At 41.7% G+C, this 17,603-nt stretch overlaps 2 protein-coding genes and 1 pseudogene across 2 annotated transcripts in view; 2 read left to right on the top strand and 1 right to left on the bottom strand.

Moving 5' to 3' along the window:
- CDC25C (cell division cycle 25C) overlaps window positions 1–12,482 on the bottom strand; it is a 28,323-nt gene extending 15,841 nt beyond the window's left edge. Inside the window, exons 1-8 of the mRNA XM_008691551.2 lie at window positions 12,273–12,482; window positions 11,471–11,676; window positions 10,435–10,532; window positions 9,722–9,767; window positions 8,403–8,436; window positions 8,196–8,285; window positions 6,678–6,776; window positions 3,825–3,980 (exon numbers count right to left, since the gene is read on the bottom strand). Coding sequence (XP_008689773.1) covers window positions 3,825–3,980; window positions 6,678–6,776; window positions 8,196–8,285; window positions 8,403–8,436; window positions 9,722–9,767; window positions 10,435–10,532; window positions 11,471–11,664 — 717 coding nt within the window. The 5' untranslated portion in view covers window positions 11,665–11,676; window positions 12,273–12,482. The remainder of the gene's footprint in view (window positions 1–3,824; window positions 3,981–6,677; window positions 6,777–8,195; window positions 8,286–8,402; window positions 8,437–9,721; window positions 9,768–10,434; window positions 10,533–11,470; window positions 11,677–12,272) is intronic.
- A 138-nt stretch (window positions 12,483–12,620) lies between these two features.
- LOC103663784 lies at window positions 12,621–16,222 on the top strand (annotated as a pseudogene).
- An 845-nt stretch (window positions 16,223–17,067) lies between these two features.
- The window catches only part of FAM53C (family with sequence similarity 53 member C), a 10,324-nt gene continuing 9,788 nt past the window's right edge, over window positions 17,068–17,603 (top strand). Inside the window, exon 1 of the mRNA XM_008691550.2 lies at window positions 17,068–17,502. The gene's annotated coding sequence lies outside the window, so the exon portion shown is untranslated. The remainder of the gene's footprint in view (window positions 17,503–17,603) is intronic.

The raw sequence follows: 17,603 nt of genomic DNA, 5'->3' as shown, positions 1-17,603 counted from the left end.
ACACTCATACCATGTTCTGAAAACTGAAAACCCTTTAGAGAGGGACTTCACAACTTCTCAAATACTTGCACCAAGCTTCTCCTGCACCCCACATTAGCCTCTCAATAAGCAGGGACAAAAAAAAAAAAAAAAAAAAAAAAAAAGAAGAGGAGGAATAGGAGGAAGAGGAAGAAGGCGAAGAAGAAGGCGAAAAAGAAAGAAAGAAAAGAAAAGAAAAATCTGCAACCTTCCTCTATTACTCTACCACCAAGAATTCAAACTTGGCACATCCTCAAACTAACTAAAATTTCCCCTAGCTCTCAAAGTTTCTAAACCAGATGCTTCTTCCTCCTCAGCAACTTTCAACCTCATTGCTGTTCTTACTTTACCGAGTCTACCCAGTGAGACATTTGGCTCCTTATCCAGGCTTTTATTCATCATCATCTAATTCTCTGCTACTTTCTTACTTTTTTCTTTTTTTTTTTTAAGATTTTATTTATTTGTCAGAGAGAGAGAGAGAGCACAAGCAGGGGGAGCAGCAGGCAGAGGGAAAAGCAAGCTCCCCACTGAGCAAGGAGCCCAACTTGGGTCTCAATCACAGGACCCTGGGATCACAACCTGAGCCGAAGGCAGCCGCTTAACCAACTGAGCCACTTAGGCATCCCATTCTCTGCTACTTTCACCATCACCTATGCTAACACAACCCCTATGACTTTTTCATCTGCCACTGGCAACCTCCAACCCTCACTTAATCATCCCCGGAGTTCCAGAGTCTCCAATCTTGCTTCTAGGCAACAGCACACTATGCCATGCAGGTCTATCACATAAAACCTTACAAATGTCATTTTATTAGCCTTTTAATAATTCCCTTCTGCAGTTTCCAAAAGTTGATTATAACCTTCTCTAAACTCTTCAAGACTGTCACCTAACACTCTCCTCTGAGTCATCAGATTACTGCAACTCTCACTTTGCTAAGGACATTAATGCCATCGAGCATCCCTGCTCTACCAGTTTTTATAACTCCACACATTTTAGTCCTCATACAACAGTAATTAAGCACTTATACTACACTACATTATAATAATTCAGCATTAGTAATTGGCAAGTATTGTTCTAAATGCTTTATGTACAATTAACTCATTTAATCACCAACAACCCTATGAAATAGTTATCAAAACCTTTACTTTGGGTGACTGGGTGGCTCAGTCAGTTGGGCATCCGCCTTCAGCTTGGGTTGTGATCCCAGAGTCCAGGGATCTGTTCCGCATCAGGCTCCCTGGTCGGCAGGGAGTGTGCTTCTCACTCTGCCCTTCACCCTGACTGTGCTCTCTCTCGCTTGTGCTCTCAAATAAATAAATAAAATCTTTTAAAAACAACAAAAACAAAAAAAACCCTTTTCTTTTTTGTGGATTAAGAAAGTGAAGCCTGGGTGGCTCAGTTAGTCAAGCGTCTGCCTTCGGCTCAGGTCATGATCGCAAGGTCCTGGGATCCACACCGGCGTGGAGCTCCTTGCTCAGCGGGGAGCCTGCTTCTCCCTCTGCCTGCCACTCCCCCGGCATCTGTGCTCTCTCTCTCTGACAAATAAATAAATAAAATCTTAAAAAAAAAAAAAAAAGTGAAGCATAGGGAAATCATATGACTTTACCCATACCGTTAAAGAGCCAAGTTATGGAATCCAGAAAGTCTGGATCCAATGTCTGTTACTTTCTAGACCAAAATATTCCACGGACTCCCACGTTCTTGACTCTTCCCTGTAGTCCCATATAATCTCAAATTCGCCCTTCGAGAGGGGCTAGGAATGGTGATCAGACAGAGTTAGCCTTAGCTATTATGTTTCAATTTTCTTTCAAGGAGAATATATTCAAGTATGATTTGTGAAATAAAAAATGTATAAAATGACTTACTACAAAGTTATACCAATCAAAACTATAATACTGATATAAAGACAGACATATAGACCCATGGAATAGAACAGAGTCCAGAAATAAACCCATATGTATATGGTCAAGTGATTTTTTTTTTTTTAAGTAGGCTCAACACCCTGCTCAGAATCCAACATGGGGCTTGAACTCACGACCCTGAGATCAAGACCTGAGCTGTGATCAAGAGTCCAACACTTAACCGACTGAACTACGTAGGCATCTCTAGTCGAATGATTTTTGATAAGGATGCCAAGACCATTCAATGAAGAAACGACAGTGTTTTCAACAAATGGTGCTGGGATAAATGAATATTCACATGCAAAAGAATGAAACTGGACCCTTACCTAAAACTACACAGAAAAATTAATTCGAAGTGGGTCAAAACCCAAATTAAAGAGCTAAAATTATAAAACTCTTCAAAGAGTTTGTTTGGGGTGATGAAAAAGTTCTAGAGATGGATAAGCACAATACTAACAACATGAACTTGATGCCACTGAACCATACACTTTAAAAAATGGTTAAAATGGTAAATTTTATGTATATTGTATTTTACCACAATAAAGAAATGTGTAAAATGAATAAATATATAAAATTGACTGCTCTGTTTGTGTCCTAGATCTCTTTTTTCTGACTCCTGAATGATGTCATTCCTGAGTCTATCTACTTCACTAGCAGTCTCCTCCCGGACTATCACTGCTTCTCCACAAGCTCTTAACACTCTGCTCTAAGCTTGGAGCCTTCATTTTCTCTTCTACACAGATGGTCCCAAAATGTACATTTCCAGTCCTGACGGCTCCACTCCTCATTCAGGATTTCCACTTAAATTTCCCATTAATGCCTCTAACTCAAATGCCCAAAAGAGAACATACCTTATTTCCTTTAAATTCCTCCTTCTTTTCAAATGCATTGTAGTGTCAGCACTGCTCCAGTTACTCAAGTTAAAGTTAAAAGCAGCACCCTACTAAACTTCTAGGTCCTTTTTCATACCACTCTGTCATCTATAGCACTTTTGACAATCTGTCATTATCTCAGGTATTGGTTTGCTTACTTACATTGTCTATCTTCTAGACTAGAAAAAATATAAATATGAGCTCCATGAAAGTTAGGAATCTTGACCATCTTAATCACAACTCTGTCCTCAATTCTGGTATAGCACCTGGCACATATCAGTCTCATAATAAATCTTTACTGAATGTTGTTAACAGCTTACATTTGCTTTTATTAACAATAATAAAGTATGTGGAATATTATAAACTGTGTTTAATACTTAATCATATTCACAACAATCCTACTGAGGAAGTATTTCTCATTATTATGCTCTCTGTTTTATAAATAAGAAACTGAGCTTTAGACTGGTTAAGTGTCTTTCTCCTGCTCAGAACACTAAATAAGAGAATGAGGACTAGAATCCACGGACTCAACTATATCACATTTGCCTATTTAATCAATAAATGTAAAACACACACTCCTACGCATATTTGTTTCAAAGAAATGAAGCTGATTCAGAAATGCCAAATACCTCAGATTCTATCTTTGGCGTATCAGGACACGGCCAATAAGCCACAGGCTTCAGGTATGCCTCCCAGTGACACAGGGAGGATATATAGTAAAATAGATGAAAAATCATGCTACATATGTTCCATCCATTACTATTATTCTGAAGGCATCACTTACACCGAATTATATGGATGATGATGTACTCAAACTACTAACTGGAACCTTCCCACCCAGCAGTAATAAGAATCCCATGGTTATCAGATACCCTATTAGTCAGGTAGCCCTGAAAGTATAGAGACCATGTCTTCTGGATCTCTGTAGAGCTACCACTTTTTGTACAGGGGCTAAAACCCAGGAGATGCACAACATTGTTTATTCAAGAATGAAGGCATATGGGAAATGCAAAGATATCAGACAGTACCTTACCTTGGCCTCTTCTTGATCTTCCAGAGAAAACTCCATCAATTCATTGGAAATCTCTGCCTGATCTTCTCCTAGTTCTGTATTTTTATCCAATTTTTGAAGTGTAGTAATGGGACTGCCCATATATTTCATTTCACTTTCCAAAAAGTTTCCATTGTCCTGTCAATGATGTGGACAATATTAACAACTATTCAGGACCCCTTACCTTATATCATATACAAAAATTAATTCAAAATGAATCAAAGACCTAAACGTAAAAGGTAAAACTGTAAAACTCTTAGAAATAAGCAGTGGGAAAAGTTCGTAACACTGGATTTGGCAATGATCTCATTAATATGACACAAAAGCATGGGCAACAGAAGAAAAAAATGGACAAATTGGACTTATCAAAATTAAAAACTTCTGTGCATCAAAAAATACCACCAAGAAAGTAAAAAGGCAATGTACAAAATGGGAGGAAATATTGGCAAATCATATACCTGATAAGGGATTAATATCCAGAATACATAAAATACTCATACAGTCAACACCAAAAAAAACAAATATTTAAAAATGGTGCAGCTGATATGGATAACAGTATGGTGAATCCCCCTCACATTAAATATAGAGTTATAATCCACCAATTCCATCTCTGGGTATATACCCTAAAGAATTGAAAGCAAGTCTTTGAACAGGTATTTGTATACCAATATTCATGGTAGCATTATTCGCAAGGAAAAAGGTGGAAACAATCCAAGTGTCCATCAACAAATTAATGGATTAACAGAATGTTATACCATTAAGTGTCCAAAAGTCAAATTCATAGAGACAGAAAATAGACTAGAGGTTACCAGGAGCTGGAGGGAGGGAGGAATAAAGGAATTATTTTTTAATGGGTAGAGAGTTTCTGTTCTAAATGAGGACAAAAACCTGGAAATGAATAGTGATGATGGTTGCACAACACTGTGAATGTATTTAATGCCACTGGATTGTACACTTAAAAATGGTTAAAATGGCAAATTTTATGTTATGTATACTTTACCACGTTAAAAGACACACACACACGCACACACGGGAGACTATTCAGTAATTTATCATGCTCTAAGTCTTTCCTTTCTCCAAGAAATCAAAAATCTCAAACATGGTCAACCTAATCTACTTATGATGGGCTATGTTAAAATGACTTTTCCCTAGGATTGAGATTAGACCCTAAGTCCCTGGAGTATCTTGAATCCATTGCCTATTAAAAGCAACTGAGGGGGGCGCCTGGGTGGCACAGCGGTTAAGTGTCTGCCTTCGGCTCAGGGCGTGATCCCGGCGTTATGGGATCGAGCCCCACATCAGGCTCCTCCGCTATGAGCCTGCTCCTTTCTCTCCCACTCCCCCTGCTTGTGTTCCCTCTCTCACTGGCTGTCTCTATCTCTGTCGAATAAATAAATAAATAATCTTTTTAAAAAATAAATAAATAAATAAAAGCAACTGAGGGGCCCTGGGTAGCTCAGTCATTGGGTGTCTGCCTTCGGCTAAGGTTATGATCCCAGCGTTCTGGGATCAAGCCCCACATTGGACTCCTTGTTCAGGGCAAAGCCTACTTCTCCCTCTCCCACTTCCCCTGCTTGTGTTCCCTCTCTCCCTGTGTCTCTATCAAATAAATAAATAAAATCTTAAAAATAAATTAATTAATTAAAAAAATAAAATAAAATAAAAAGCTACTGGGTAACTTAAGACTCCAGTAGCTAAATGGACAAAGGACACAGTCATTTACTAGGTAAAAAGTACATGGCTACGGGCGCCTGGGTGGCTCGGTCATTAAGCGTCTGCCTTCCACCCAGGGCGTGATCCCAGGGTCCTGGCATCAAGTCCCACATCAGGCTCCTCCGCTGGGAGCCTGCTTCTTCCTCTCCCACTCCCCCTGCTTGTGTTCCTTCTCTCGCTGACTGCCTCTCTCTCCGCCAAATAAATAAATAAAATCTTAAAAAAAAAAAAAAAAAGTACATGGCTAATATTCACATGATATCACTACTAATTGTTTTTAACATAAAATAAAACATCTACCAATCTAATTTGCAGTTAAAAAATATTAACAAGTCATTTATCCAAAGACCTACAGATTGTCCATGAATATGTAAAGTCCTACAACTCTTCTGGAAAGGAATCTGACTATATGTATCAAAAATCTTAAAAATACACTCTTAAACCTCGTAATTATAATTCTTGGTACTAATCCTAAAGAAAATATTTTGAAACATAAGTAAAGATTGATGCTCAAGAATTACATAATAGCATTATTTGTAGAAGCAAAATTTGGGTACCACTACGTGTCCAAAAATAGGGAAGTATGTAAATTATGGTCCATATGTTAGAGTAAAAGCATCCATGATAAAATAATGTTCACTAGGAGTTTCAGTATTAAGTTTAAAAAATGGGATATAAAGTTATATATATGTAATATGACTTCAACTTTGTACAATTATACACAGTTAAAAGACTGTAAAGAAATGAGCTAAAATATTAATAGCAGTTTTCCCTCTTTGAGGTAGTTATCTTCCTTTTTATATTCCTATATTCCTACATGCCTGTATTTTAAAACCATTTTCACAACAGGCACATAATTTTAAAAATTGGGGTGGGGGAGACACATAAAGAATAAAGATAAAACAGAAAAATTTTAAATGCCTAAGAATTTTTTTCCTCCTTAAATTTAAACAAATAAAAAGATCAGGGTACGTATCTCCTCCCTTTTCCGGAGTTACTTTTCTAACCCCCTTTCTCACCCAAGTCAGCTTAGAAAAATTCAAAGGGTTGTAAATGCAGATCTGCCACCCTATAATCCACAATGCCTCAGCAGACCCTTGATGAGGATGTTCAGTGACTCACCAGTAGAGAAAGGGGAGACATGTAAGGCCCCCCTGGTCTCTTTCGAAACTTCAGGCTCCTGGGTGCCCACCACTCCAAGGACTTCAAAGTGTTGTTCTCCTGCATAAGAAACACTACTTTGGCTGGAGGAAGACAAGTGTCAGCAAGCCCTGCCAAACACATTTCATCAGATGAAGCCATGAATAACCCTCACAAAACACATTAAGTGTAATCAAGGTTGATCCTATATCCTGATGATACAAATTATGGTTTGAATTTGACGTATGATATGTAGATTCGCTTTGGAGGATATTTTACAATCACAAGCCAAAGGAAGGGAGGAAGAGGGGAGCCGGAGTGGGGAAGGGATGGTGAGGTTTTTAAAGGACAGTATCAAAACAAGAAAGGGCTGATTAGAATGGCCAAAAACAAGGGTATAACTTAGTCAATGTGAGAAAAGAACAGCAGCTATCTTATAAATACTGACCTGGGGGAAGGGATGGGAGGCAGGAAGCAGAAAAAGAATGGCTAGAAAAGAGAATTAGTTGAAGAGATTACTTAGACAATTACCTTAGTGATTAGGGGGCTCTGTGGAACCCAGTTCAACTTATGGAGGGGGGCACCTGAGTGGCTCAATCTGTAAGCATCTGACTCTTGGTTTCGGCTCAGGTCAGGATCTCAAGGTTGAGGATCCAGCCCTGCCTCAGGCTCTGCACACAGCAGGGAGTCTGCTGAGGGATTCTCTTGCTTTCCCTCTGCCCCTTCCCTTGCTCTCTTTTCTCTCTCTCTCTCTCTCTCTCTCTCTCTCACACACACACACACACACACACACACACACAAACTCTCTGTAAAATAAATACTTGAAAAGAAAAGAACTGATGGAGGGCCCGAGGCTCAGAGAAAAAGGCCCATGGCTCTCTCAGAATTTGGACTAAAAAGCTGGACTAAGGGAGAAATAAGAGGAAATAAAGTAGACCCAGACATGAAGCCATGCAAAGAGTATGTTAACTTATGTGTATTACCTTTATCTGTTTAAAAAAAATAGTTCTAAATTCCCAAACTACAGTAACAGAGATTTTTTTGTCCTTAAATCAACTGAACATGGGTAATAATGATGACCTGCTATGGAAGACTAGGAACTAGGTTTCTGTTCTAGGGTCAAACCTTAAAGAGAAAAAAAACAGAACCATAAAGAATTTTTTGCCTAGGGGTGCCTGGGTGGCTCAGTTGGTTAAGCCACGCCTCCAGCTCAGGTCATGATCCCAAGGGTCCTGGGATCAAGCTCCACATAGGGCTCCCTGCTCAGCGGGGAGCTGCTTCTCCCTCCCCCTCTGCCTTTCCTCCCTGCTCACTCTCTCTCTCTCTGTTGTATAAATAAATAAAATCTTTTAAAAAAATGAATTTTTTGCCTATAGTGATGCAGTTCGCATATCCACACACTGAGGCATAAGGGTTCTAGGTCTCATAATGATAGTAATGAGTTGTTCCCCTCACAGGAAGTGAAGTGCTAATGTATGTAGGTTTCCATTTACCACTCACATTTTCTTTATTTGTGGATGAGCTACATACTGCATCTTTCTTTCTGTTGCCATGGTCCAAAGTATTTGGAGTGCTACAACGCAGCTGTGCCTACAAGAGAACATTTTTCTGAGAATATCCAGCATCCTTGAGCCACAGGTGAGGTGCAAAGCCTCTGTCTCTCCAACTGAGAAACAAACCCAAACCCAAGAAAGAGATGCTACTCACTGGGCTGCATTTTGTAAGGTGCTGTTGATGATTCCTGCAGACCAAAAAAACTGCCAGTCAGTTAACCCCAAATACTGTTTGGTTATTCGTCAGTGGCTTGAAGCATCCCAACTTTTCCTTCCTTCCATGCTAGGAGCCCTACATCCAGTTGATGTGTCTCTTTGAGTAACAATAAGCAGGGCGCTCTCTGGTAAATATGAAGATGTTGAGTGACGTCCTGGGGATAAGGCCCTCATTTCATGTGTATAACCATATATATAGATATGCATCAAAGATGATGAGTTTTTCCTACATTTTACGTAGACACAATTGACTAATTTTCCAGCTTTGGCTATTAGGAGCTAATATTTATTTTTTATGAATTACTATCCTTCCTGCCAGGATTTTATCCAGTCTCCGTGGGTTAGGACATTTTAAATAAGTCAAAGAAATTACAAGCAATCCAAAGTGAAATATTCACATGTATTATTAAAAACAGTCATGGAGGGGCACGTGACTGGCTCAGTCACTGGAGCACGTGCCTCTTGATCTTGGGGTTGTGAGTTCAAGCCCCACACTGGGTATAGAGATGACTTAAAAATAAAATCTTTAAAAAATAAATAATTAAATAAAAATTTAAAAAGTCATGGAATGCTTTCACTAGTGCACCATAGTGGCACCTAATTCACCTAGATATTGAAGAACAAAGTTCTAAGAAGATTAAAACAGTCAGATGGAAACCTTACAATAAGCCTAAGAAGTGAAGAAGTTGAATTAAAATTACCTTTCATTCCTTGAGGATTCCTTGGTTGAACATTTTACATCTCCAACAAAGAATCCCCATGAATAATAATACTAAACATCATAAAATGCTTGGTATGTGCTAAATTTCAACTTTACAAGAGCATCCTTACATCCTTATAAATTTCATCTTAATATGAGAAGTGTTAGTATTATTTCCATTGTTACTTATAACAAAGGAAGAAACAGAGGTCCAGTGAAGTTAAGAAACTCTTCAGAGTCACAGCTGGTGAAACAGTAAGCCACTGGAATCTAGATGCTCTAACACAGCCCTACTCACATGCAGGTAACAGCTGATGCCTAAATGTAACATACCAATTTCTGTCATTTTTAAATATAACACAGATTGTATGTAATGGTTAAAATGAACTATTTAGATCTGGGAAACTTAAAAAACCTTTCAAAGGAAGGATCTAGGCTTTGAAGCCCACTTACACCCAAAGCAAAAGGTTCTGTATTCTATAGAGTCTGCACAGGATAAAATCTGTGCCAGTGCTGAAAAGGCTTTAGCATGGGGGTCGTTTAGCGAAAGAACTTACATCCCAGTTAAATGTATTTCCTGAGGTCCTTTAGAATCCAAGTGACCTGTAATCAGATATGAACAGTTATTCTTGTCCATGCATTCTGTCTTTCCTTCTGGTTTTCTTCAATTCTTAATTTCAAAAGCTCATGTTTTGAACACAAAGGCTCTTGATAGATACTAAGTTTATGGTACAAGGTACAAGTTCATGAAAACTGAAGAATTTACATGTGTCACAAAGAAAAAATGCTGGGAAACAGTGCGCTACCCTAAACAACAGGGATTTTTTTTCATGAGTAGAAAATAATTTTTATCGCTCAGGAAATCTGAAAGTAGAACAAATACTAAAGTGGTTGACTAGTTACTCCTTTTGGACTCAGACCCTACAAAAACACAGGAATTAGTTAACAAACATTTATGTTTGTTTCTTTGCCTTTGCTCAAATTAGAGTAGGGCATAAAATGTCTCATTTTAACTACTACTTTCATTCCTACCATCACTTAGCAAAATATTCCTTCCTGTCTAAATTTTTCAAATGCAACGTGACTCTTATTAATGATATTTCATTTCTCTTCTTGGCTTATCATTCTCAAAAATCCACTAGGTACTCACAGAATTCCAACTTCAAGGATCTCCACCTACTTTTACAACCTTCCATCTCTATCTAACTACCCTGTCCTCTCCCTTAAAAGCCATTCTTTCCCTTGAGGCCTTTACCTCCCTTCCCCTTACCAGTTTCATCAAGGTCTATGAAAGTGTTAAGTTGATTGGCAGACATCTCTCCACCACCGCTAAGATTCGAAAGATCAAGGCAACATTTTGGGGTTCCTCTATAGAGACATAATAGTATATCAAGATTCCTATTAGGTTGCAATATCCTTAAAAGGCAAAGATCACATTATCCTCTTCATCTGAAACACCCCTCAATAGTCATTCACACAATCTGAACAGTGTCCAAATAAATCTAGCTGCTTTTTGGCAATATTTCAGAGTAGGCTGAGAAAAATATCCCACTTTTCTCTACTCCAATTATTTACGTGTCATTTCTCCTCACCAACATAGTAAGACAAGTAATTTTTTTTAATTGAGGACCAAAGATTATTGGCTGAAGTCGGTCTTGACCCCACATCTTCTCCCCTTCGCACTGTGAGCACACAGATTTGATTTCTCCTTGGAGTCTCTAGTACCTCTCAGGTCTATAACTCTCCAACTTTGTTTGCTAGCTGAGGCATCAGAGCATGGCATGACCAGAATTTAAAGAGCAATAACAATAACACTGATATTAATAGTAATACTCATAAAACAACCAACTCATATAACGCAACAGAGTTTTCAAAGACTTCTCCCAGACATCATATCATTTCTCACAAGATCATAGTAAGATAGGAAGAGATGATTATTTCTATGTCACAAAAAAGAAACCTGAGATTCAAGGGTCATACAGTAATGAAGGGCAGGGTTTAAAACTTCATCCCCTACGGGGCACCTGGGTGGCTTAGTCGTTAGGTGTCTGCCTTCGGCTGGGGTCATGATCCCAGAGTCCTGGGATCGAGCCCGCATTGGGCTCCCTGCTTGGTGAGACTGCTTCTCCCTCTGCCTGCTGCTCCCCCTGCTTGTGCTCTCTGTCAAATGAATAAATAAAATCTAAAAAAAAAAATAAGTAAATAAAACAAAACTTCACCCCTGATCTTCGAGTCAGAATAATTTCTTAAAAACCCAAAGACTATTCAGAAAAGCAAAGGAGATACTGTGTGAAAAGTGAATTTACCCAGACAACACGCTTAGGTTTGCAGAATCACCAAAGAGTTTGTTCACTGGAGTTCTAGGAAGATCTGAACAGGTAGTAAAGGAAGTGTCTCTCTCCAGGAGGAGGTTTAATATCTTCCTCCGACTGGATCTAAAACTGGGTCCTGAGCTGGGGCGTCCCTCCTCTCCTGCGGATGAAATGAATTCTGCAGACATGGCCTCCGAAACCTAAGGGGAAAAATAATTAATTAATTAACTAACTAAATAAATAAATAAAACCTAGCTAAGAGGTGAACGTCATCTACACAGGCACCTCACAGACTGTCCGGTTTTCACAACCTCCTCCACCCTTCCCAGCAGGGGCCTAGCGGCTCATACTGGGGGGGCGGGGGGGGTATCCCAATCCCAACCAACGAATCACAGGTCGGCCTGAAGGTGAAATCGCACGTGGCCCAAGCCGTTTGGCCTTTACCTCGGAAACTGGACTTAACTAGAGGCAAACGTAGGGCTTTTTTTTTTTTTTCCAAGTCAGGTTTACAACCCAATGTGGGGCTCGAACTCACGACCTCAAATCAACAGTCCCACGTTCCATCGACTGAGCCAGCCAGGCGTCCCAAACCCAAGACTTCAAAAAAGGAATGAAAAGAGGCTTTCACTTGTTCGGGGGCCACACAGCTCGTGATTCATGCCAAGGACGGAATTCAGGTCTTTAAACTCGCGACAGTGACTTTTTAGGTCCCCTGAAGTTCTGTTTTTGGGACCCCGACCGGACCCTGAGGGGACGATGGGGTCTCGGATTCCGGTGGAGAAGGCCCCGCGCTTACCTCAGGAGAAACAGAAGTGGGAAATCAGTCACAAGCGAAGCCTTGAGCAGAATTAAAAGAAAACTGAGGAAAAGAGTCAATTAACCAGACTACAATTCTGCTTCTAGACAGGATAGGCTCGAGTCGAGGTTTGCGTTTCTCTCAAGAGAGGGTCGAAGTTATCGCCTCGGTTCAAGAATACCAACAGTCACAGGTCCCGGCTGTTCAAATCTTCCGCCTTCCCAATAAACCTATCCCATTCACCTCAAAGCTGCGCCAGCCAATCTGCGCGCGCCCTCCCGGACCCCCACGGCCAATCGTTTGGCTCTACATCTCCAGAGTGAGCTTGCTTTGGAAGGAACACAATTTGCCCCGCCCCTCAGACAGAACAGGATGTCCATTGGCCCATCAGCGTTCAGAAAGCCCCAACGTAAGCTCCGCCCCCTGGGTGCGTGGCACACCATTGGCTCTCCCTCTGGCCAATCGCCACAGCCTTCCCAAGCTCTCCATTCCCTCAGCCCCTCCAACCCCGGGAGATTTAAACTGCACTCCGTGAGCGATTAGCGCTCTTCAGGATAGTATCTGGGGAGATTTGTTTGGATGCAGGGTGTTTTAAACGTTTCTCTTTCCTTGCTTCTTTCTTGTGTTGTTACGTGGGTCTTTTCTTCTTCGTTTTGCTTGCCTTCAGTTGGAGATGGAGCCTTTTCCACTGGTATGGCAGATGTTGAGACGGGACAGGTGTGTGTACTTATGCTGAGCAGCGCTGGCTCCTTCCAAGAGCGTTCCTTCTTCGGTGTTCCTTTTACAGCGCAGCATCTCTTAGACTCTAGGTTATGCAGGATAAAGGAAATTTCTTTTGAGGGAAAGCGGGGGAACGGAATCATCTCTTGGCATAATTCTTATCACAGTCCAAAGGATTATGGAAATTTGGACATTGATAAGGTGATATTAAAAAATTAGTCTCCCCCCAAGGTTTATTTGTTTTTGTAATTTCTACACCCAATGTGGGGCTCAAACTCAGGATCCCGAGATCAAGAGTCCTATGGTCTTCTGACTTAGCCAGCTAGGCGCCCCAAGAATTTATTCTTGAATTTTTTTCAAGAATTAATTCTTAAAATCGAGGATTTGAATAATCCTGTGGGAGTAGTGGTGGGCATAGATGAAACAAGATTTGCCATGAGTATTAGCTGATGGGTAACTAGGGATCCATTATATCACTACTCTCAAAGTTTAACATGCATACTAATCATCTGGGGATCTTGTTAAAATGCAGGTTCTGATTCAATAGGTCTGGGTTGGGGCCCAAGATTTTGCACTTCCAACAAGCATGCAGCTAATGCTGATGCGGCTGGTCCCAGGACGATACTTTGAGTAGCGAAACATTATGCTGTGCTCTTTTCTGTATTTTTGAAATTTTCCATAATACCAAAAAAAAAAAACAAAACAAAACAAAACTATTCTAAATAACCTGGAAGCTCTTTAAAATGCAGGCCCCCAAAATGATGATTCAATAAGTCCGGAGTGGGACATAGGAATTATCAAGGCTCCCAGGGGCTACTCGTGCTGATGGCTTGCAGACCAGTCTGAGAAACAAATCAGAAATGCAACCTTTAGCTTTGAGAAACAGTTAAGTCAGAAATACAACCTTTATCTGGTGTCCGCATACAGTTTAGTCTGCCAGGTTTTATCCTAATGCCATTTTCATCTGTAGAATCTACTTCCCCAGAAAGAAAGTGTGTGAAGAGTCTTTGCTCTCCGGGATTGAGATGGTGAGTGTGGGAGTCAGCACAGAGCCCTGCCATGCCAGGTGAGTTTGAAAACCACACTGGGGGTTAAGGGAGTGTGTGTGGGATGAGTTGGTTTCTGCTTTGATAACCATAATCACACTTCATGGGGCCACTGTATACTTCCCCTGCAGGTGGGAGGTAGAGACAGATGAAATTGTTCTACAGCGGCGGCAAAAACAGATAGATTATGGCAAGCGCACACCTGGTTACCAGTGTTTCCTGCAGCAGGTTCCCAAGTGAGTGCACTTGTGGGTGGTCACAACAACAGCGTTATCCAAGTGGCTTTGGTTCAATGTAGGGTGATGAGAAGTTACTAGAATCTGAGGGCTCTCACAAGGTTGCATCATTACTACAACTAATTCTTCTGCAGTGTAGCCCCAAAAATACATTTTCAAGAATTTTTTTTCAAATGGAACAAATCATACTTGGCCCATCAGAGTTTTTAAAGTTCTTTCAGTTTGTTATGAAGTTTTTTCTAACGATTTTTACCTCATACCTCCAGCTGACTTTGCTAATTACAACATACTTGCCTAATTACATGTAAGTTTCCATCCATACACGCAACCTAAATGTATAAAAAGGTAGTATGTATTTCAAACGGATGTCAGATACTGTCTTTATATCTATCTTGACTTCTAAGAGAGTTGGAATATCTAAATTACCTTTCCCAGAAGAATATTAGAAATTAAGGAAGTTTAGTGCTTAATCCCATCTGAAGATTTATTTTTTCTTATTGAATTGAAGGCATTGGTCCTACCTCACTCTCAGGAAATCCCTGAGTCTCCGAATTCACTGTGATAAACAATGAGCCGTGCCCCTTTATCCTGACCTGAATCTGACACATATTTGTCATTGCCAGGGCAAAGCGACAGCCAGGACTTCACCCTCAAACGCCAAACAAGAAGAGGAGGTACAGCCGTCGCTCCTGGGATGCCCAGATCAGGGAATGGAGAAGAGCCCTACATTCCTGGGACCCCCCCCAGCCATCCCCTGCAGGGCAGGGGGTCTGAGGGGTGTGTGCATTATTCTTGGTTCCTTGTTTGAGTGGTGGACTGAGCCCCACCTCTCCTCACTTTGCAGAGGTTTAGCTTTTACTGGCTGAAAAGGGAGAGTATGAATGAGGTGCATGTTCCTCTGACTCTGCCACCTTCCTAGGCAGGGAATGGAGTGTCTCTTAGAGCCAATGGGTTCCACCCCTTTGGATGACCTCCCCAATTACTGGTTCCAGGCCCTGGAACCCTTAGTGAATCTGGATGGAGAACAGAAGGGAGCCCATGTAGTATCCTCTTCTAAAACACATTGGAGCAGGGTTAGAGATGGGGTCTGGCCCATGAGGTAACAATTAGGATGGGGTTCAAGGTAGTAGTCGAAGAAAAAAAGAAGAAAAATGGGGAAAAATAGGACATGAATTTAAAAAAATCTGAGAACTAAACGTAGCATAAGGAGATTTAATTGTAGTTGGTAATGGTGGGAAAGTTGGGTTGCATTGAAGGTTATTTTATACTTGATGAAAGGGGTATAATCTTCCTTGGAAATGAGACCTTGAAACCTGACATGAAGCGTTTTGGGTTTTTTTTTTTTAAGTGTCTCAATTTATTTCAATGTTTTGCAAATGAGCCAATGCTAACTTCTTATTCTCAATCACTGAACTTTATTAAGCATGGTTAATAATAAAAATGAGTATCACCAAGTGGTGAAGACCATGGGCTTTAGAGCCTCAAGGACTGCTTTGTAATATTACCCTGGCCCACCACATGGGCAATCACTTAATCTCTCCGACCATTTCATCCGTCAAATAGGGAGATTTGTCTCATTTGATGATTCTAAGCAAAAAAATGAGAATACATATTTAAAGTAAGTAGCAGTCCCTGGCACATAATAAGTGCTCCACAACAGCAATTATTGGAAACCATATCTCCTATACTTCATGACCCCTGCCCCCTCTTTTGCCAAGGGATTTTAAATGTGCAAGGAAAGGAAATGTGCAGTGCATCTTCCCTCAACCCCCATTTTCTTGATAAATAGCTCACTTTGCCTCTACTCTTCTTTTTCGGTTTGCAGACTTGGTGGCTCCTGCCCATTCCCTTCCCTGGCTCTGTGAGGAAGATTCTCACCACTGGTTCTACTTTCTAGCTGATCAGTTATATATCTGTCCCAGATTTGAGTGAGGCACAAAATATTTAGAGAAAACAGACATCTTTCAAGGGACGTGTTGCTAAGTGTAATAGTGAAGATTACTCGCATTACTACTTCCCAATAGATTTTAAAAAATCTAAAACTGCCCTACAAAGAGATCACAGCACAAAGGCATTGTTTAAAACTTCTTTTCCCATTTTTGCCTGCTTTTCTAAACCTTCTTTGATAGCTGAGACTCAAATTTACATAAGAGCCAGTAACCATTTAGCTGTTCCCCAACCTCTTTCCTACTAACGTCTACATTCAGTCTATTCAAAAAAGACTTAAACTTTGGCTGAGGCGGGAGGTGGTGGCAGTGGTGGAAATTCAATAAAGGGTGGCATCCTCTTCCTGAAGAGGAAATACATCTTTTACCCAGCTGCCTGTTCCCTTCCTCCCTCCCTTTCTGTCTTAATGAAAGTGGTCCAGCTGTAACCACCATACTCCCCCCCGCCCCCCCACCCCCGCAAGCAACTGAACCGCCTATGATGTCATAATCACAACCCCATTACCTCATCCTGCTGGGGGGGTGGGGGTGCGTTGAGGAAGGAGGAGGAGTGAACAGCCCTGGGCCCTCCTCAGCTTTACAAAGTGTTTTGGGTGAGGGCTAATTACAGAACCAATTGGGAACGGCCCCGCAACCGTTACAAGTCCTGGGTTTATAAGGTTCGAGGCGATCCGGCAGCTGGAAGAGGGGCTCCTGGGACTCAGAGCAGGCCGTAATCCGCTCTTGGACTACATTTCCCAGAAGTCTTCACGGCGCGGACGGGTCCTCTGCTGGCGGAAGGGGGATTCCTTCTGAGAGGCGGCGTAAAGGGCGGGACAGGAGAGCAGGTAAGAGGAACTCTGGCTATTTCTGTTACGCGGCTCGAATCGAGTAGGGGGCCGTACTTGTGCCAGTGTTGGAACCGAGGGCAAGGGGAATAGCTTTGTTTACCTTCGTCCGACAGGGTCTCCCCCGCGGATTTGTAGATGTGCAGCCAACTGGGCCCGTCCACCTTCTGCAATATTTTGGAGGGGGTGACTCGATAGTGAGGAAACGACGTTCATCCCTAAATCAAAGAGCCTGGCTCATTCCCGACAGCACTTTCCAAAAAAGACTCTGAGAGAGAAACGACGCGGGGTTCGAGCCCCCGCGGGCGGTTCAGGGCGATTCTGCGAACCAGAGCCATCCCCCCACGCTCCTTAGGGGCCCGTTGGTTCGCGCCGGCGCCTTTTAAGGGCACCGTGGGGCGAACGGAGCGCTCAGAGCTGCTCCGGCCGCGGCCCTGGGAGCTGGAGGAGCCGCGGTAGGTGGCGAGGGCAGGTGGCGCTGGGGCCTCGGGGCGGGCACCTCGACCGTCCCTCCCTCCTTCCCTCTTTCCCTTCCCCCAGCCCGGCCGCGCGCGCG

Source organism: Ursus maritimus, unplaced genomic scaffold (genome assembly GCF_017311325.1).
Source record: "Ursus maritimus isolate PB19 unplaced genomic scaffold, ASM1731132v1 scaffold_5, whole genome shotgun sequence".
Classification (NCBI taxonomy): Eukaryota; Metazoa; Chordata; class Mammalia; order Carnivora; family Ursidae; genus Ursus; species Ursus maritimus.
Note: the sequence above shows the minus strand (reverse complement) of the source record. Positions and strands in the feature narration are given on the sequence as shown.